This window comes from Aquarana catesbeiana, unplaced genomic scaffold (genome assembly GCF_042186555.1).
Source record: "Aquarana catesbeiana isolate 2022-GZ unplaced genomic scaffold, ASM4218655v1 unanchor233, whole genome shotgun sequence".
Classification (NCBI taxonomy): Eukaryota; Metazoa; Chordata; class Amphibia; order Anura; family Ranidae; genus Aquarana; species Aquarana catesbeiana.
The window spans coordinates 808,723-829,935 of record NW_027362661.1 but is presented as its reverse complement, the minus strand read 5'-3'; the positions used below and the strand labels follow the sequence as shown (position 1 = coordinate 829,935).

Below are 21,213 nucleotides of genomic sequence, written 5' to 3'. Positions count from 1 at the left end.
CGACAGTCGCGGCCTGTGTTACCCATGTTCAGGCTGCGGTCGCCGCTTACCTCCCGCTGTGTGGCCTGATCATCAACGGAGTGGGCGGCCCCGGCCCACCGGGCAAATGTCCGGTCTGCCTTATGGCCAGTTTGGGCCTGATCATAGGGGAGCCCTAATGCACATGTGCTAGGTGAGGTACAGGAATGTCAACTAGCCTGGCTGTGTTATTTGTCCTCATTGGATGTACTATGGGCAGGTGACAAGCAGTTAAATAAATATTTCCTGACACCTAGGAGTCTATTCATAAAAGATTTGCATACCAATTCACACGGTGATAGGCCATGTACATTCTGTGAATGGGGTAAAATAAAATGCTATTAGGCTATTTGTGCTGAGCTGGACGAAAAGTTTCTAATCATTTAAAATGAAAAATTATTTTTCAGCTACTCGATGGAGCCAATTCCAGTGATACTTATCATCATCAATGTATTAAACAAAATACAACCACTATTTGTCATGGCTGGAAAAATGATTGTCACCTTTATCCAATAAATTGTTAAAAATAGACCTCTAAATGTTTATGAAAGCTTACACCACAAAATGTACTCAGCCAATGAAAGGTAATGACTCAATTTTTATTATTCTACAGCTATCAGTGGCCAACACGGTACAACACTTCATCCATGTCTTTGGTGATCTCTGATCTCCTTATGAACTGTTTCTTACATGATGAAGATCAGCCATAGAGTATATCTGAGGTGTATATCAGGGTGTGCTTCTTCCCCACATGAGAGCTGTGATGTCCAACAACATTCACATAGAAGACATTCCCCGCACTCAAGGCACTAATACACCTCGAGGGTTGTGTGGGATCCATGATGTACAGGAAGACAGGACTTCAGTGTGGAATAATTCCCTCACTTAGGACAGGAATACGGCTTCTCCCCGTGTGAGATCTCTGATGTCTGTTAAGATCAGACTTCTGTGAAAAACATTTCCCGCACTCAGGACAGGAATACGGCTTCTCCCCTGTGTGAGATCTCTGATGTTTGTAAAGATAGGACTTCTCTGAAAAACATTTCCTGCACTCAGGACAGGAATATGGCTTCTCCCCTGTGTGCAATCTCTGATGTGTGTAAAGACTGGACTTGTCTGAAAAACATTTCCCGCACTCACGACAGGAATATGGCTTCTCCCCTGTGTGAGATCTCTGATGTTTGTAAAGATCGGACTTCTGTGAAAAACATTTTCCACACTCAGGACAGAAATATGGCTTCTCTCCCGTGTGGGACCTTTGATGTGTAACAAGGGTTGATTTGTCTACAAAACATTTATGGCACTCAGAACAGGAATGCAGCTTTTCCCCCATGTGATGTTTCTGATGCCTGGAAAGGCTAAAGCGAACTGAAAAACATTTCCCGCACTCAGGACAAGAATAAGGCTTCTCCCCAGTGTGAGATCTCTGATGTATGACAAGTTGCCCTTTTACTACAAAACATTTTCCACACTCAAGACAGGAATGCGGCTTCTCATCTTTGTGCATTCTTTGATGTGTTTGATAATTGGAATTGTTCGAAAAACATTTCCCGCACTCAAAACAGGAGAATGGTTTTTCCCCTGTGTGAGATGTTTTGTGCCGACTAAAACCAGATTTAAAACGAAAACACTTCCCGCACTCAGTACACGAAAACCTCTTATCTTTTGGAAGGACGGCACCATCCCTCACAGTTTGGGGTTCCTCAGGATAAGAGGAATACGATGGTTCATCTACACTGTGTGGTGTCGGATGGACATTTGAGGTAGACGGGTTTTCTCCTGGACTATACTGTGTGATGTCCTCATCTTCTACTTTACAGTCTGGAGACAAAGTGAGACAATCCTCTGAGGTTTTCCTCATCTCCTGTCCATCTACTAAAATAGAAATAAAAAGATTATTACTAGACATGAGCAGATTGGTTCCCCTAAACCAGGACTCCGCCCACATCAGGCAGCTTTGTCTCTGAGGATCTTACAATTCCACCCTCAAGGTAACTAGTAAATGGGTCCTCTGATCTCCTACCAGTTCATTTCTTTATTCATGGACCTTAGTCAGAGAGTGAGGAAACAACGAGGACTGTCTTTTATAGGAGTGACAGTGATGAGGGGATTATAGGACGAGTGTCCCCACCCCCTCTATCACTCATTGCCATCTTCCCAACACAAGAAGTCCTGCACTTCCTTATTTACAGAGGCGGCTCTCTAATTAGACAAATTAGGCAGTCGCTTAAAGGGGTTGTAAAGTTATTTATTTTTTTTTTTTTAAATAACAAACATGTTATACTTACCTTCACTGTGCAGCTCGTTCTGCACAGAGTGGCCCCGAACCTGGTCTTCTGGGGTCCCTCGGCGGCTGTTTCAGCTCCTCCCCGCAAGCATTTACCACCTTCATGCGAGCTCCCTCGCACGGTGGTGAGTGCTTGCGGGCGCGCTCCCGTGATACAGCCGGCGGCTATAGCCGCTCGCTGTATCACTCGGCCCCGCCCCCCGGCGCGCCGCGTCATCGGATGTGATTGACAGCAGCGCGAGCCAATGGCTGCGCTGCTTTCAATCCATCCACTGCAGCCAATCAGCGACCAGGCTGAGCTGCAATGAAGCTGACGAGGACGAGGAGCGAAGATTCGAGGCGTCAGGTAAGTAAAACGGGGGGCCTGGGGGCGGCGGTACTGTCAATAGTTTTTTCACCTTAATGCATAGAATGCATTAAGGTGAAAAAATTTTTACCTTTACAACCCCTTTAAGGCCTTGCGCTTACAGGGGCCTCGCGGCCACCTAATTTGCCTACCATGTGTGTGGAAGAGAATGTCCCCTGGTTAGTGTCCCCAGGTTGGACTGGCTGTAGGGAATGCTGAGGCCCCTGGGGTCGCATGTCCTAACAAAAATTGCCTTCCCGAGCTCCCCTTTCACTCACTGTGTATGGCTGCTTAAACACACTGCCCCACCCACCGCACACTCTGCTAATCAGAGGTTACATTATCCAATGAGGGTGATGCTGACATCTCCCTCCTCACCCACCACGTGTGCCTGGATCCCTGTACTGTGTATGCAGCGAGTGCTCAGAGGAGCATGAAGATGCTGGGAGGAGGCCGTAGATAACAGGGGGTGGTGTGCCTAGGACTGGACACAGATGAGCTGTGCCATTGCTGCTCATTATCATAGTGCCTCTATACAGCATTGTCTATGGGAGCTGTATAGTGTGTGCTGCGGGCATACTCAATCTGTATTAGGACACACCTCAAATGTGGATATGGGGTGGGCACTTCAACCTACTGCTCGCTCATTTATTAGCTATGTGGGCATGAAGAGTTATGTACAGCTTAGGGCCCCCACCACACCATTTACTTACCACAGTGATGAAAAAAATGTGCAAGCTCCAGCTCATGCTAAGAGTTTCTGTAGAGCAAAGGACTCTCTACTTAACCCCACATGAAGGAAAGGCACAATGGGAGAGTAATGTCCGCACAGTCTCTGATCATCTCCTGTATCATGTTCGCCCAGTCTCTGACCATCTCCTGTATCATGTCTACACAGTCTCTGACCATCTACTGTATCATGTCCACACAGTCTCTGACCATCTACTGTATCATGTCTGCACAGTCTCTGACCATTTCTTGTATCATGTCCGCACAGTCTCTGACCATCTCTTGTATCATGTCCGCACAGTCTCTGACCATCTCTTGTATCATGTCCGCACAGTCTCTGACCATCTCTTGTATCATGTTCGCACAGCCTCTGACCATCTCTTGTATCATGTTCGCACAGTCTCTGACCATCTCTTGTATCATGTCCGCACAGTCTTAGACATCTCTTGTATCATATCTGCAGTCTCCGACCATCTCTTATATCATGTCCGCACAGTCTCTGACCATCTCTTGTATCATGTCCGCACAGTCTTAGACATCTCTTGTATCATGTCTGCAGTCTCTGACCATCTCTTATATCATATCTGCACAGTCTCTGACCATCTCTTGCATCATGTCTGTAGTCTCTGGGGGGCCTACAGAGGAGTTAGGAGTGGGAGAGCGCTGCCAGTACAGGGGTCACAAGAGGAGTCAGACGTGTGTGGACTGTGGAGAGGAGAATATAGGATGAAACCAGAGCCATCAAGCTGGAGCCCAGAGAGGACCATCTGATTGAGCCCTGCACGGTGCACATGAGAGGAGGTCAGTGACAGCCCTGCAAGGCCAGTCTGAGGGGGGATCAGTGATGTAAGGGGGGAGTGAATACAGTAAGGTAAGGGAGCACGGATATAAAGGTTCCCCCTTATAACAGTAACCCGCCTTACCTTAATGCATTAACTCGGTGGAAGGTGGTCTGTGGTCACCGGAGTTCCCCCACATCATAGTCCCCATTGTAAATCTGCGGACTCTGATGTAAAGGGGAACTCTGATGTGAACTGGAATGTTGTGCACTCTGATATAAGGTGATCTCTGGTCACCAGAGTTCCCCTTTGCAAGAAAGTCTGCAGCATTCACCTTTAAATCAAAAGTCCCCTTGCACTGTAAAGAGGAATCCTGCAGACTCTGATGTAAGGGGGAACTCTGTGCTTGTTGGGTTATATTAACTGACCTTCATGTAAATGGATAAATATGGGTTTTGACTTTTGTTGCTATTTACAGCCGCACACGTCATCTATATTTGTGTGCGTGTAATTATATATATATATATATTACACACACATATACATACCCTGTTTAATGGTATTTGATTAAAGAAGAATTGGTTAAATAAAATTCTAGAAGCTGTGAATTCATAGTTCAAAGGATTTAAGGTTCCTAATATATGCAATTTATACAGTTAATTTTTATCACTTGAATTATTTTTCCAAATATGGGCGTGAGTATGGCCTCATGTCCAAGTTTTGCCTTAGGCCTCACAAAGCCTAGAGCCACCTCTGCTTATTTAGTCCATGATTTAGTCATGAATAACAGCGGGGCTGAGCCCCACCAGAGGTCAGAGAGTGAGGATGGGGGGGGGGGGGGACAACCATGATGAAGACTGGACTGATCCTGAAGACCACCATCATTGGGTTATTAGCGCCTCCCTCATTATCACTTTCTGTTTAAGGTTCCAAAGTCTGAGGATGCTATCACATTATTATCAACAAGTAAAAGTCTGTGCTCCAATCAAATCACCAGTCTTCTCCATAGCTGACAGGACGGGCTATGCAGCTGCTGACAGGTCGGCGCCGCCCATGTGACATCGCTGACCAATTGGAATGCTCCAAAACTACCCCCTAACGGGGGACGATTTGGAAAGTCAGCTCAGAGGATTTCTAAGCCCCGGACACCTGGCACGGATATACTGGGGCTTAGAACCGGAGACTGCCGTGGCCCAGATCAGCAGGACCAGGGAGGCGAGGAGGGAGACCTGTGTACGTTCACCTTACAGAGTTTTCTGTAAAGGTAAACATACCCTTTAAATTTTCACATAAGACAAGTTGCAGAGATCCGACACCGCTGCCTCCCATCTCCTGAGATTGCACTCAGTGACTTGGGTCTGAGACTATACAGACATATCCCTCCACCTGGCACAGCCAGCAAACATCAGAGCAAGAAATCCTGGGAGAATTGTTTCAATCAGTGAGCAGTATGGGTGGAGAAATGTATTTAGTGTTAATCACCCACCTGTGCTGATCTCTGTAGGAGTGTCCTCCTCTATAAATGTCCTCGTTATTCCATCCTCCTCCATAGACTGCTGATCATCCCTCACATACGTCTCTTCTTCTTCTGCTATACCCCAAAAATCTATATCAATTGGATCTCCACTCTAAATCAAGAAAATGAGAGAAAATGTAATCCAAAAACTATAAGGTCACATAAAAAAATCCACACATCATCAACCACGAGTCCATGTTCTAGATAAGTGATGGCGAACCTTGGCACCCCAGATGTTTTGGAACTACATTTCCCATGATGCTCTTGCACACTGCAGAGTAGTTGAGCATCATGGGAAATGTAGTTTCAAAACATCTGGGGTGCCAAGGTTCGCCATCACTGTTCTAGATGCTCTATCCCACCAACCTTGTAATGGTGAGGGATGGTGTGATCTTCCTGTGTGGAATCCCAGGAATACAGAGATTGGGGAGATCTCTCTGGTGGGTTCCTGGTATTAGGTGGCTCCATCATATTCTTATGTTCTTCTGAAAACTCCTCCATCACTCCGTACTCCTCATCCTCCTCTTTATACTCTTCTTTAACAACAATATTATCATCCCCGAGGTTTCCACTCTGAATATATAATAAAACAGTCATTGTAACAAACATGCTGTGTATAAATCAGAACTACCAATAATTGTCAATAATCCCTCACCTGATGATGGTGAGGGATGGTGTGACCTTCCTGTGTGGGATCCCGGGAATACAGAGTACGGGGACATCTCTTTGGTGGGTTTCTGTAGTTGGATGTCCCCACCATGGTGTCCTGGTACAGATCTTTGCGTGCTTTTAGAAACTCTGACTCCTCCATCACCCCATCCTCATCATCCTCCTTTTTTATCTCTTCTTTAACTTCAACTTTAGAATCTCTCAGGTTTCCACTCTGAATATATAATAAAAATGGCATCAATGGTAACAATGCAGATAATGTACAGATCCTAATGATACCATCAGTGTTCCTCATCTACCTGATGATGGTGAGGGTTGGTGTGACCTTCCTGTGTGGAATCCCGGGAATACAGAGGATGAGGACATCTCTCTGGTGGGTTCCTGGTATTTGGTGGCTCCATCATAACCTTGTGTACTTCTGAAAACTCCTTCATCACTCCATACTCCTCATCCTCCTCTTTATACTCTTCTTTAACATCAATAAAATAATTCCAGAGGTTTCCACTCTCAAAGATCCAATAAAACATTCATTGTAACAAACATGCTATGTATTAATCAGAACTACCAATAATTGTCAATCATCTACCTGATAATGGTGAGGGATGGTGTGACCTTCCTGTGTGGATTTCTGGGAATACAGAGGACGGGGACATCCTCTGTATTCCCACAATGATACAATCACCATCCAGACACATCCCTTGTCTATTACTGGATAATGTTCCCAGAATTCCCAGCACTGCTCACCACTTCTCTATCTCTCTGGTGAGTTCTAGAATCTTCTTTGTATTTCTCTATTCTATCAGGGAGGGAGGTGGAGGCAATGTGATGGTCTTATGATCTCCAGACTTCACAGGAGGAAAACGCTAGGATATGAACACAGATAGTAAATTCAAATGATTTTCCCAGAATCCTCCTCAACTCACTATTCAGGTCTCCATTTTATTAAAGGCACACTGAGGTATAATTTACCCACACTATGCAGGTTAAAAGCTTGTTGCAGGCATTTTGACATCATTACATACAACGCAGGACCAACAGTCCCACTTTGCTAGTGAGAATGCCAAGAGTCCGCCCACATCCTAAAAGCATCAGAAAAAAAACCTAGATGGAGGGATATTGGGAGGAGAAAGCTGTGAGGTCAGTGTGATGTCATAGTATTCTCTGACTCTGGATGGAGGGACAGTGGGAGGAGGAGCTGTGAGGTCAGTGTGATGTCATAGTATTCTCTGACTCTGGATGGAGGTACATTGGGAGGAGGAGTTGTGAGGTCAGTGTGATGTCATAGGACATATAGACTCTGGATGGAGGGACATTTGAGGGGTCCTCTATATGAGTCTCCCATGCAAACCAAATCATTGCTCCTGGGTGCATCCTACCTCTCCTAAAGTGAAGAGTGAACTTTGACCTTTACCATACAGAAATCTGTCAGGAATCTGTGAAAGTAAGCTCTCATGTGATCAGGTGACGTGCGGAGGAAAGGAGTGTAAATACCAGACAATTTTCTCCAGAGCTCCTAATGGTGGGGATGGATTTTGCTGAGTGCTGGTGCCAAGTTTCCACCCCCCAGGATCACTGCAGGTGTGGAGAAAAGCTGTGTAAGAGGATATGGAGGAGAGATGAGGAGGAGATCCAGGAATCAGGATAAAAGTCAGGACAAGCAACAGACGAGCGCATCCAAGAGATGAAGCCGGGGTCACTACACAGAAAATCAATCCAAGGAAACAACAGGCAGGACGAGGAATAGCAAGAAGGAGCTCAGAGACAAATGAGAATATTGCTCAGCCAATGGGAGATTATCTCAGCATGACTTACATAATGAAGGAGATGAGGGGGAGGGGAGGAAGTCACTTAAGGCGGGGCTTGACATATTTAGTTGAATCTAGGAGTCAGCTAAAAAAATTACGAGACAGTGAGTTTTTTTCAGGGAAGTGTGGGTTATTGGCACCTGGGGTAGGGCAAGTAATTTGTGAGGTGCATAGCGCAGGACTTGGGGTGCAAGGTGCAGAGGAAGGGTGCAGGACATGCTGTACTGTGTGCAGAATGCAGGACATGGTTTGCAGGGTACCAGAGAAGGGTGTAGGTCACCACAGGATATGGGATGCAGGAGAAGGGTGCAGAATGCAGGAAATTGGGTGCTGGAGAAGGGTACAGTGTGCAGAATGCAGGACGTGTGGTGCAGAGTACAAGAGTTGGGTGTAGAACAATGCAGGACATAGGATGCAGGAGAAGGGTGCAGAACACGGGACATGGGGTACAGGGTACTGGAGAAGGGTGCAGGTCACCACAGAATGCAGGACATGGGATGCAGAGTACCAGAGAAGGGTGTAGGTCACTGCAGGACATGGGCTGCAGGGGAAGGGTACAGTGATCAGAATGCAAGACATGTGGTGCAAAACACAGGACAAATCGTGCATGACATGAGGTGCAGAACACAGGATATGGGGTGCAGGAGAAGGGTGCAGAACACAGGACATGGGGTGAAGGACAGTAATCCAATCCCCCATTCCCCTGTGTTCTCCTGCATGTCCTGTACATCTCCCCCAGCAGTGTGTGAGAGTAGAGTGGATGGAGAGGACATCTTGTGTACATAAAGCAGCATGTCCCTCCCTGGCTGGTTTCTTAGCTGGCTGCTTTGCAGGCTTGTCCTGGTTACTCCTGTAAGGACTCTGTAGTCCTGTTTCTCAGCACCTTGTGGGGATCTTTGTGGCAGTGCCGAGGTGGCGCCATGTTGGAGATTCGGTCCCGCTCCTTCCTCTCTGTTCTGCCGGAGGGCTCTGCAGGGACACAGGCAGCTGTGGGGGGAAGCAGGAGCCGATGGTGACAGTAATGCGGCCGCAGAAAGGAGAAAGATCGGCAGCGGGAGCTCAGTGAGATGAGTCCTCTCATGTCCTGTCCTGTCCTGTCCAGTCCACCCCTCACTTCACATGTCGGGTGCCATCATCTCCTCCTCCCCTCACCCTCCCGCCTGGCCCCGCTCCGAGCCACATTCCTGTCTGAATAATGTGTCCGGGTTTCAGGCAGAAACATCATTCAGACCAACAGTTAGAATGGGCTGACAAGAGCTCAGGAGCCAGAAGGACGCCATTTCTAGTCACCATGGTGACCTGGGATTTGTTGAAACCAGACTTAAGGTGACCATAGAGACATGGAAATTCAGCTGGTTCAGCAGGGATCGGTCACATTTCCATCCATGTGTGGTCACTGTCGGATAAAAGCCACTTGATCAGTGGCTGCAGCCAATAGCTTCATCACTGATCTGTGTATTCTGAGAGCGGAGGAGCGCCCCCCATTGTCAGAATACAATAGTGCAGCGGGGAGGATTCCCCCATCCCCCTCCAATTGCTTCCTTTTTTTCCTCTCAGCCCGCTGGCTAAACGATAAAACTGAACCATGTATGGCCAACTTTGGAAGCAAAATATATTAATCATCAACTGATCCCCCTGAAAGAGTTAATCTACATATTACCTCCTCTGTCGCCAGATTCAGCAGTGCCTCCTCTACTTTATATGTCCTCTGTGTACCTGGCATCACTTCCTGTCTTCCATAGAGACTTCCTGTTTGGGTAGAAGTGAGATCACCACCTTGTGGAGATCAGAGGAACTGCAGCCCCGAGAAACATCTCGTAGTGTGAGCACGGCCTTGTGCTGTGTGTGTATGTACTGTAGGGATGAGCTTCGACTCGAACATCGGCTGTTCGCCAGTTCGCCGAACAGCGAACGATTTGGGGTGTTCGCGGCAAATTCACCCTTTAAAAGTCTATGGGAGAAATCAAAAGTGCAAATTTGAAAGGCTTATATGCAAGTTATTGTCATAAAAAGGGTCTGGTATGAATTTTGAGGGGGACCCCTACGTCATTTTTTTTTAAATTTTGGCGTGGGGTTCCCCATAATATCCATACCCGACCTGAAGGGCCTGGTATGGAATTTAGGGGGACCCCCACGCCAGTTTTTTTTTAAATTTTGGTTCGGGTTCCCCTGTGGGGAAATCCCATGCTGTTTTTATTTATGAACTTTTATGTGTATTGTCGGACCGGCAATTCATTAATAGCCGCGAGTAGTTTTAAATGACTTTTTTTCCTTTGAAATGTCATTTTGCTGTCAGACTGTTCTAAACACGGGAAACATGCGCCCCTTTACAGGCATACTATAGACACCGCCCAGCTACGAAATTTAAAGGAATATTACACTTTTATTATTTGACTTTAAGCATTATTAAAATCACTGCTCCTGAAAAAACGTCCATTTTTAAAACTTTTTTTGCATTGATCCATCTCCCCTGGGGCAGGACCTGGGTCCCCAAATACTTTTTATGACAATAACTTGCATATAAGCCTTTAAAATTAGCACTTTTGATTTTGAACGTTCGAGTCCCATAGACTCCAATGGGGTTCTAACGTTCGTGCAAAGTTTTGGTCTGTTCACAAGTTCTGGTGCGAACTGAACGGGGGGTGTTCGGCTCATCCCTAATGTACTGTATATCCTTATAAATAGGTCATCTCCACTCCCACCAAGGGGCGTAGAAATATATTACCTACAAAAATAACTTATACCGGACTGCTGCTGTAACAAAGGTAAGTATTCCCTTTATCAACTAGAAGAGCATTATGTGTCACAGCGCTGTCCTATTGTGTGTGCACATAAATCATCACAAATACACTAAAATATGTGGATACATTCATGTATAAAGTGCTAGGTGCTCAAAATAATATTATCTGCAGATCTACTGCTTCCACTTTACACCTACTTCATTGATATTATGGTGTTTGTCAATAAATTAAATAAACAGAATCATGTGCAAATTCATATACAACATGAAGTGCTTTGTGCTCAAGATGATGTTCCCTGCAGATCCACTGCTTCCACTTTGTACTTACTTCTTTAATCCTATGATATTTGTGCTGTATTAAATGTAACAACAACCCCGAAGGAGCTGCTTTTATTGGTTCAGTCCGTTACTCTGCCTCTCAACCCCAAAGAACTGTCCCAGCCCCCCTGGCACACCTAGCAAGATGGTTGATGGAATAACCCGATAATAATACACAACACAGTTCTGTTCTTCAAGTTTACTTGGAGCAGAATACAGTTTAGATTAACATTTTGTCAACCAAGGCCTGTGTAAGTAGCCAGGACTTGGTTGAAACAGTTTTCAAAAAAAAAAAAAAAAGAAACAGTCCGTAACACTATGCAACAAATTACGGGTAAATTACAATGTACACAGATTAAATAGGCTCCCCCAAACACGCTATTGATGTATGTAGAATGCTATGGCTAAAGGGGAATCCCAGGCCGGCCTATAATACTTCCAATACACACAATGAAGTAATTTAAACACCAGTGGAGTGTCCCCTTTAAGAACAACAACAGTAATGTTCTATGAGCAAAGCTTTGCGTTTGCTCTCTTCACCGGCATGTAGGAGCTCTGTGAACAAGGGTCCCTCAATATAACAGGGTGATGAGGAGGAATGTAAAGTGGCTGGTGCTGTGATGTAGTACTCCTCTATGTGATCCAGATAATAGGTGTCTGTGCACAGTGTTCAGGTGTGGTATCTTATGGAATGCAATAAGGTTCCTGGGCAAAGCCCTCTCACCAATCCTATATGCAATCAGCGGTCCTTCAGAGAGCGAGCGATCGACCGACTCTCCTGGCTGCAGGTGTGTCGCTATGGCGTTCGGTCTCTGTAATGTTGAAACTGCCTCTTCCATGACACTCCATGCGGCTGCAGAGCATGCTTCCGGAAGCATCCAGGTTCTGTTTCTCTGGGCTGGAGCTGCAGACTGTGTGGCCCTTGGTAGGCCACAATCCCCCCTCACACACAGCAACAGAGGGGTTGCTCTCCTTATGGGATTCAGAAACAAGGCTTTTTGGCCTAGTTCTCTCTGTGTCTTTTATAGTCTCTCCCACAATTCTCCTGACTCTGATCAGTGCAGCCTGGGATTTGCAGTCCTGTCCCCTTACAGTCGATCAGGCTGCCTTGTGTTTAGACTTCATATTCCACACTTCTCTGCTGCTGTTTCCTGGTGATTGGCTCTCAGTCTCTTCCAATAGGGAGGCTACAAAGCAAGCAGTTCTGTGTGTCTCTGTGTGTGTGAGAAGAGAGGAAGGTGAGTGAAAAAGCCCACGCAGCTGCTAGCAGGCAGCTCTCTTCCTCATGGATTCAATCAGCCTGGAGAGCAATATGACTCCCAGCTTGTCATCTACCAGAGTCACCAACATCCTTCACACTCTCCTCACCTCCGATGGCAAAGGAACTGGATCCTCCTCGCTCACTCCTGAGAATCTGCTGAGCTTTCTGTCATCTCCCTCCTAGACTCCTCCTCCGACCGCTGTTCCAGCAGGAGCTCCGCCTCTTCATACACACTCAGAGCTCCGCCTCTTCATACACACTCAGAGCTCCGCCTCTTCATACACACTCAGAGCTCCGCCTCTTCATACACACTCAGAGCTCCGCCCCTTCATACACACTCAGAGCTCCGCCCCTTCATACACACTCAGAGCTCCGCCTCTTCACACACACTCAGAGCTCCGCCTCTTCACACACACTCAGAGCTCCGCCTCTTCACACACACTCAGAGCTCCGCCTCTTCACACACACTCAGAGCTCCGCCTCTTCACACACACTCAGAGCTCCGCCTCTTCACACACACTCAGAGCTCCGTCTCTTCACACACACTCAGAGCTCCGCCTCTTCATACACAATCAGAGCTCCGCCTCTTCATACACACTCAGGGCTCCGCCCCTTCATAAACACTCAGAGCTCCGCCTCTTCATACACACTCAGGGCTCTGCCTTTTCATACACATTCAGAGCTCCGCCTCTTCATACACACTCAGGGCTCCGCCCCTTCATACACACTCAGGGCTCCGCCTCTTCATACACACTCAGGGCTCCGCCCCTTCATACACACTCAGGCCTCCGACTCTTCATACACGCTCAGGGCTCCGCCTCTTCATACACGCTCAGAGCTCCGCCTCTTCATACACGCTCAGAGCTCCGCCTCTTCATACACACTCAGAGCTCCTCCTCTTCATACACACTCAGGGCTCCGCCTCTTCATACACACTCAGAGCTCCGCCTCTTCATACACACTCAGGGCTCCGCCTCTTCATACACGCTCAGGGCTCCGCCCCTTCATACACGCTCAGAGCGCCGCCTCTTCATACACGCTCAGAGCTCCGCCTCTTCATACACGCTCAGAGCTCCGCCTCTTCATACACGCTCAGAGCTCTGACTCTTCATACACACTCAGAGCTCCTCCTCTTCATACACACTCAGGGCTCCGCCTCTTCATACACACTCAGACCTCCGACTCTTCATACACACTCAGGGCTCCGCCTCTTCATACACGCTCAGAGCTCCGCCTCTTCATACACGCTCAGAGCTCCGCCTCTTCATACACGCTCAGAGCTCCGCCTCTTCATACACGCTCAGAGTTCCGACTCTTCATACACACTCAGAGCTCCGCCTCTTCATACACACTCAGAGCTCCTCCTCTTCATACACACTCAGAGCTCCACCTCTTCATACACACTCAGAGCTCCTCCTCTTCATACACGCTCAGAGCTCCTCCTCTTCATACACGCTCAGAGCTCCGCCTCTTCATAGACACTCAGGGCTCCGCCTCTTCATACACACTCAGAGCTCCGCCTCTTCATACACACTCAGAGCTCCGCCTCTTCATACACACTCAGGGAGGAGAAAAAGGGGAAGGATATACAGTACATACACACAGCACAAGGCCGTGTTCACACTAAGGTGTCCGTTTATGAAGCAGTGAACAGTGGTGCTCCCCAGGATCACCGCTGATCACAGTCCATAAACAGTTTATGAAACAGAGATAATTGGGGGGAGAAGAGTTTGAACTTGTTCTCCGATGATCTCCGCACACCGAGAATCCTCATTGAATGACACAGAAATGGTCAGTTTATAAAGCTGCGATCTCAGTGCTTCACTGGTGATCTGTGTCAGAATTCACCCTCCCAGATTCACCAGCTCAGAGGTGGAGAATTGGGGAGTGAAGAGAGAATCCCGGAGAATCTGAGGGGGAAGGAGGAAGATTTTTAACTTATGTTCAGACCCCCCAACACTGTAACCATGTCCCACTGTCATATTTAAGTGTATATATATATATATATATATAATGTGTGCGTATATAACATAGTTACCAACATTGCAAAAAAAATTTGTGGGACACTTTTTTGGCTGTGGGCGGAGCCATATAATAATTAGGAGGTGGGGCATGAGTTTGTAGGTGTGGCATAGCAATAAAATAGAAACCAGCGGCGCACTGAAAATGGGTGAGGTTTAAATGGGCGTGGCTCAAAGGGGGTGTGGTTAGAGTCTGAGATGAATGAGAGATAGAGAGGGAAAGGGGAGAGAGGAATGAAGGGACAGCAGCCCCAGATCCTACACAACAATAGAAATATGTGTATTCTAGAAAGTTTAGCAATCAGCAGATAAAGATACTCCAAACACCAGCAGAGTCCTTCCTTGCATCAAATGCCCCCAGCAGAGTCTGTCCTTGCATCAGGTGTCCCCAGCAGAGTCTGTCCTTGCATCAGGTGTCCCCAGCAGAGTCTGTCCTTGTATCAGGTGCCCCCAGCAGAGTCTGTCCTCGTATCAGGTGCCTCCAGCAGAGTCCCTCCTTGCATCAGGTGCCTCCAGCAGAGTCCCTCCTTGCATCAGGTGCCCCCGGCAGAGTCCCTCCTTGCATCAGGTGCCCCCAGCAGTGTCCCTCCTTGCATCAGGTGCCCCCCAGCAGAGTCCCTCCTTGCATCAGGTGCCCCCAGCAGAGTCCCTCTTTGCAACAGGTGCCCCCGGCAGAGTCTGTACTCGCATCAGGTGCCCCCAGCAGAGTCCCTCCTTGCATCAGGTGCCCCCAGCAGAGTCCCTCCTTGCATCAGGTGCCCCCAGCAGAGTCCCTCCTTGCATCAGGTGCCCCCAGCAGTGTCCCTCCTTGCATCAAGTGCCCCCAGCAGAGTCCCTCCTTGCATCAGGTGCCCCCCAGCAGAGTCCCTCCTTGCATCAGGTGCCCCCAGCAGAGTCCCTCCTTGCATCAGGTGCCCCCCAGCAGAGTCCCTCCTTGCATCAGGTGCCCCCAGCAGAGTCAGTCTTTACACCAGTGTTCCCAGCCTCAGTCCTTAAATCAGTGTCCCAGGCAGAGCCAAAGTTACCCCCTCCCCCTGTGCATAGTTTCCCCTCTCCCCCTAGTTACCCCCCTGTACATAGTAACACCTCCTGTACATAGTTAACCCCCCTCCTGTAAATAGTTAACCCCCCTCCTGTATATAGTTATCCCCCACTCCTGTATATAGTTAACCCCACTCCTGTATATAGTTAACCCCCCTCCTCCTGTATATAGCTAACCCCCTTCGTCCTGTATATAGCTAACCCCTCCTCCTCCTGTATATAGCTAACCCCCCTCCTGTATACACGTACCCCCCCTCCTGTATATAGTTAACCCCCTCCTGTACATTAAAGTTACATTTCTGCAGAGACAAGAGCCAGTGGCGTCACTACAGCTGGTGTCACCCGGTGTGGAAAAAAATTGGTGTCACCCCCCCTCCACTAACTATGGTCCCCCTTCAGTACAGACCCCCCTCCCTCAGTAAAGACCCCCCACTAAGTACAGACCGCCCCTCCAGCAGTATAGATCCTCCTCCCTCAGTACAGCCCCCCCACTAAGTACAGACCCCCTCCATCAGTTTAGACCCCCTCAGTGTAGACCACCCTCATCAGTATAGACCCCCTCAGTACAGACCCCTCTCCCTCAATACAGACCCCCCTCAGTGCAGACCCCCTCCATCAGTGCAGACCTCCTCAGTGCAGACCCCCTCCATCAGTGCAGGCCCCCTCAGTGCAGACCCCCTCAGTGCAGACCCCCCTTGGTGCAGACCCCCCTTAGTGCAGACCCCCCTATTAGTGCAGACCCCCCTATCAGTGCAGACCCCCCCTAACAGTGCAGACCCCCCTCAGTGCAGACCCCCTCTATCAGTGCAGGCCCCCCTCAGTGCAGACCACCCCCTCTATCAGTGCCAGTGCAGACCCTCCCCTCCCAGCACATGTCCATTAGAGCAGAATGAACATGGCATGAGCGGCCGGCGCCGTGTGTTCAGTGGAGAGGGGAGGGGCCGATCCGTGCAGCTAACCCCGGCTTCAGTATTGTGAGAGGAGAAGCTGATTCATTGGCTGCACGGATCGAGCCCCCTTCTTCTCTCCACTGAACACAAGGGGGAAGGATCTAGCGGCGGTGCCAGCGGCAATTTTGCTGAAGCCAGCTGCTCCAAAAATAAAAAAAAGCAAACATTCCCGATTTCCCTGGGCAAAATCCTGATTCGGAACAGCCTCCAATTGGGAAGAGGGTCCCAAATTTGGGATTGTTGGCAACTATGATATACATGTCTATACAATGCATGTGTGTGTGTGTATATATATATATATATAAATATATATATATATATATATATATATATATATATATATATATATATATATATATATATATATATATTTATATATATATATATATATATATATATATATATATATATATATATATATATATAATGTAGGGGGATGCGCTATTTTATTAACATTAACCACGCCATCTGTCAGTGTACTGAGCGGTTATAATTTATCACTGCTTCAAAAACTGACATTTCTGTGTTTCTGTGAATTTCTGGTACTGTAATCTCGTAAAGTCACACAAGATTCCAGTATCAGGGGCCGTTCTCCAGTGTTGGAAGCGTTTGTAGATCACTTCACTTCTCCAAAGGTGAAGCAATCTACTCTGCTTCATAAACTGGCACACAGAGGAGAAAGATCTCCTCTATGAATGCCGGATTAGATTTCACTGCTTCATAAACGGACACCTACGAGATGTTTCTCTGAGCTCCACAAGGTGGTGATCTCACCTCTACACAGACAGGAAATCTCTATGGAATATAGACAGGAAGTGATGTCAGCTACAGACAGGAAGTGATGTCAGCTACAGACAGGAAGTGATGTCAGCTACAGACAGGAAGTTCCATTTGGTATTACGTAGTGAGAAGACCCTGCAGGAACTAGCGGCAGAGGAGGTAATATGTAGATTAACCCCTTCAGGGGGATCAGTTGATGCTTAATATATCTTCCTTCCAAAGCTGGCCATACATGGTTCAGTTTTATCGTTCAGCCAGTGGGCTGAGCAAAAAAGCTGAACCAATTCCCCCATCCACACATTGGAGGGGGATGGGGGAATCCTCCCCGCTGCACTATTGTTTTCTGACAATGGGGGGCGCTCCTCCGCTCTCAGAATACACAGATCAGTGATGAAGCTATTGGCTGCAGCCGCTGATGGAGTGACTTTTATCCAGCAGTGACCACACATGGATGGAAATGTGACCGATCCCTGCTGAACCAGCTGAATTTCCATGTCTCTATGGTCACCATAAGTGACTTCCTCCCCTCCCCCTCATCTCCTTCATTATGTAAGTCATGCTGAGATAATCTCCCATTGGCTGAGCAATATTCTCATTTGTCTCTGAGCTCCTTCTTGCTATTCCTCGTCCTGCCTGTTGTTTTCTTGGATTGAATTTCTTTCACAGATTCCTGACAGGTTTCTGTATGGTAAAGGTCAAAGTTCACTTTTCAATTTAGGAGAGGAAGGACACACCCAGGATCAATGATTCAAATCTCCCCATCCAAATGTCCCTCCATCCAGAGTCTATATGTCCTATGACATCACACTGACCTCACAGCTCCTCCCCCCAATGTCCCTCCATCTGCTTTTTTGTACTGATGCTCTTAGGATGTGGGTGGACCCTTGGCATCCTCACTAGCAAAGTGGGACTGTTGTTCTTGCGTTGTAGGTAAAGACATCAGAATACCTGCTTCAAGCTTTTAGCCTGCATAATGTGGGGTTCTTGTGTGGTTAAATTATACCTCAGTCTGAAGTAGGGCTTTAATGAAATAGAAAACAGAATGATGAGGTGAGAAGGATTCTGGGAATATCATTTGATTTTACTATTTGTGTTCAGATCTAGAGTTTTCCTCCTGTGAAGTCTGGAGATCATATGACCATCACATTGCCTCCACCTCCCTCCCTGATAGAATAGAGAAATACAAAGAAGATTCTAGAAGTCACCAGAGAGATCATGGAGGAGAGGTGAGCGGTGCTGGGAATTCTGGGACATTATCCAGTAACAGACAAGGGATGTGTCTGGATGGTGACTGTATCATTGTGTGTGTCAGGTTCCTATAAGGTGTCAGGATGTCACTGTCTATTTCTCCATGGAGGAGTGGGAGTATTTAGAAGGACACAAGGATCTCTACAAGGACGTCATGATGGACAATCAGCCACCCCTCACATCACCGGGTAAGAGGAGACTTTATTGTAAAGGAGAGAGCAGTACGGAGGGTCCACCTAGATCCCCCATCATCTGATAAACACATAGAAACAATGTATTCAGTCAGTGTGTGTGTTTCCTACAGATGGATCCAGTAATGGGAACCCACCAGAGGGATGTCCCCGTCCTCTGTATTCCCGGGATTCCACACAGGAAGATCACACCATCCCTCACCATCATCAGGTAGATGAGGAACAATCACTGATAGTATCATTAGGATTTGTACATTATCTGCATTGTTACCATTGATGTCATTTTTATTCTATATTCAGAGTGGAAACCTGAGAGATTCTAAAGTTGAAGTTAAAGAAGAGATAAAAGAGGAGGATGATAAGGATGGGGTGATGGAGGAGTCAGAGTCTCTAAAAGAACACAAAGATCTGTACCAGGACACCATGGTGGAGTCATCCAGCTACAGAAACCCACCAGAGAGATGTCCCCGTCCTCTGTATTCCCGGGATTCCACACAGGAAGATCACACCATCCCTCACCATCATCAGGTAGATGAGGAAAAATTATTGGTAGTTCTGATTTATACACAGCATGTTTGTTACAATGAATGTTTTATTATATATTCAGAGTGGAAACCTCGGGGATGATAATATTGATGTTAAAGAAGAGTATAAAGAGGAGGATGAGGAGTATGGAGTGATGGAGGAGTTATCAGAAGGACACAAGGATATGATGGAGCCACCAAATACCAGGAACCCACCAGAGAGATGTCCCCGTCCTCTGTATTCCCGGGATTCCACACAGGAAGATCACACCATCCCTCACTGTTACAAGGTTGGTGGGATAGAGGTTAAAAAACACACTTATAGAGACAATATGTGGATTTATGTGATATCACAATAATAAATCTTATATCTTACAGATGATATTCACTCTCATTTTCTTGATTTAGAGTGGAGATCCAATCAATATAGAATTTGAGGTTAAATCAGAAGAAGAAGAAGAGAGGTATGTGAGGGATGATCAGCAGTCTATGGAGGAGGATGGAATAACGGGGACATTTATAGAGGAGGACACTCCTACAGAGATCAGCACAGGTGGGTCATTAACACTAAATACATTCCTCCACCCATACTGCTCACTGATTGGTCCAGAGTAGGGTGGGGACTGGGTGATATCAGCCTGTAATCCCCTGGTCACTTTCCTGAGCTGTGTTCCCCGTCCTGTATTCCTGTATTTCTCTCGGATAATCTTCCTTCTCTGTGCTGCAGACACAATTTATGTATCTAGACTGGATTTATGGAGATTCTGGGGTTCAGCTGGCAGCAAAATATTGATTTCATTAAATGGAACAGGAAACACCCACAAAAAATATAAATAAAAATAAAGTAGAACGTCTTTATTGAAACATGAATAATAATAAAAGAAATGGATATTTTAAAAACACCGAAAAGATTCTATTCTATATAGCAACCTCAAAAAATAAAAAAGGGAAAAATGATATTTCCCTTTAATCTAAAAAGGTTAAACATTACATCTAGCGGAGAATCAATTGATTAAAGAAAGGAAGAGCCATGTAAACAGATATTTGACATGAAGTGAAATAACAATTGTTGTGTGTGTAACCTCTTTAGATTAAAGGGAAATATCATTTTTTTCCATTTTTTTATATTTTGAGGTTGCTATATAGAATAGAATCTTTTCTGTGTTTTAAAAATATCTTTTTTCAACAGGAGATTTTATTGGTTTGTGTTTGCAATCTCTTAATCTGATGATTTTCACCTGTGAATGTCATGTGACTTATGTGTTATAAGAGAGACTGTGGCTTTTTGAAAATGTGTGGCTTTGACAAAGCACTTCTATAGTGTGAAACGCGTCAACCTACCTGCATTTCCCCTGCCTGTACCCATCCATTGCTTTTATTATTATTCATGTTTCAATAAAGACATTCTACTTTATTTTTTGTGTGGGTGTGCTTCCGATCCGAAGTTTCCTGTTCCATGTTATCTGCTGCAGTGGCAGGGCGTGCGCCCCACCTCACAGAAGAAACCTTGGTGTGTAACTGATTGTATCATCTCTTTCTTTGATTTCATTATAGTTATTACTAGACCTGGGCACCTGAGGTGTGTGCTTTGGGTCTTCTGCCCCATACCCGGGTCTAGTAAGATCTCTGACAGAACAATTCTCCCAGGATTACTTGCTCCGTTGTCTGCTGGCTGTGCCGGGTGGAGGGATATGTCTGTATAGTCTCAGACCCAAGTCACTGAGTGCAGTTTCAGGAGATGGGAGGCAGCGGTGTGGGACCTCTGCAACTTGTCTCATGTAAACATTTAATCTTCCATTGATTACTGAATACCAATATTATGAGTCCTGACCCTTACACTGTATAATTTATGTTGTATGTAGCCCCCTGTTCCTAAAAATGGGGCTATAATGTAAATTTAGTTTTTGGCTGAGCTGTAAACAGCTCAGATTGATTGTACATAGTTTATTTGGTTCTGTTCTAGTCTTGACTGCGTTGTGCATTTCCCACT

The 21,213-nt window shown here is 46.6% G+C and overlaps 3 protein-coding genes across 5 annotated transcripts in view; 1 reads left to right on the top strand and 2 right to left on the bottom strand.

The window, feature by feature from the left end:
- Nucleotides 1–21,213, bottom strand: part of LOC141121843 (uncharacterized) — a 215,238-nt gene that overhangs the window by 69,498 nt on the left and 124,527 nt on the right. The window lies entirely within an intron of this gene.
- The window catches only part of LOC141121817 (uncharacterized), a 116,437-nt gene that overhangs the window by 47,843 nt on the left and 47,381 nt on the right, over nt 1–21,213 (top strand). The window contains exons 9-14 of the mRNA XM_073611533.1: nt 18,361–18,486; nt 18,573–18,696; nt 18,813–18,910; nt 19,000–19,227; nt 19,307–19,513; nt 19,632–19,776. Of these exons, the coding sequence (XP_073467634.1) occupies nt 18,361–18,486; nt 18,573–18,696; nt 18,813–18,910; nt 19,000–19,227; nt 19,307–19,513; nt 19,632–19,776 (928 nt within the window). The remainder of the gene's footprint in view (nt 1–18,360; nt 18,487–18,572; nt 18,697–18,812; nt 18,911–18,999; nt 19,228–19,306; nt 19,514–19,631; nt 19,777–21,213) is intronic.
- LOC141121863 (uncharacterized) lies at nt 589–9,896 on the bottom strand. Its single transcript, XM_073611616.1, has 6 exons — nt 9,811–9,896; nt 6,644–6,860; nt 6,331–6,558; nt 6,042–6,248; nt 5,646–5,787; nt 589–1,893 (listed from the first exon to the last, which is right to left on the bottom strand). Exons 1-6 carry the CDS (start codon nt 9,870–9,872, stop codon nt 881–883), a joined length of 1,869 nt encoding a protein of 622 aa, XP_073467717.1. The 5' UTR covers nt 9,873–9,896; the 3' UTR covers nt 589–880.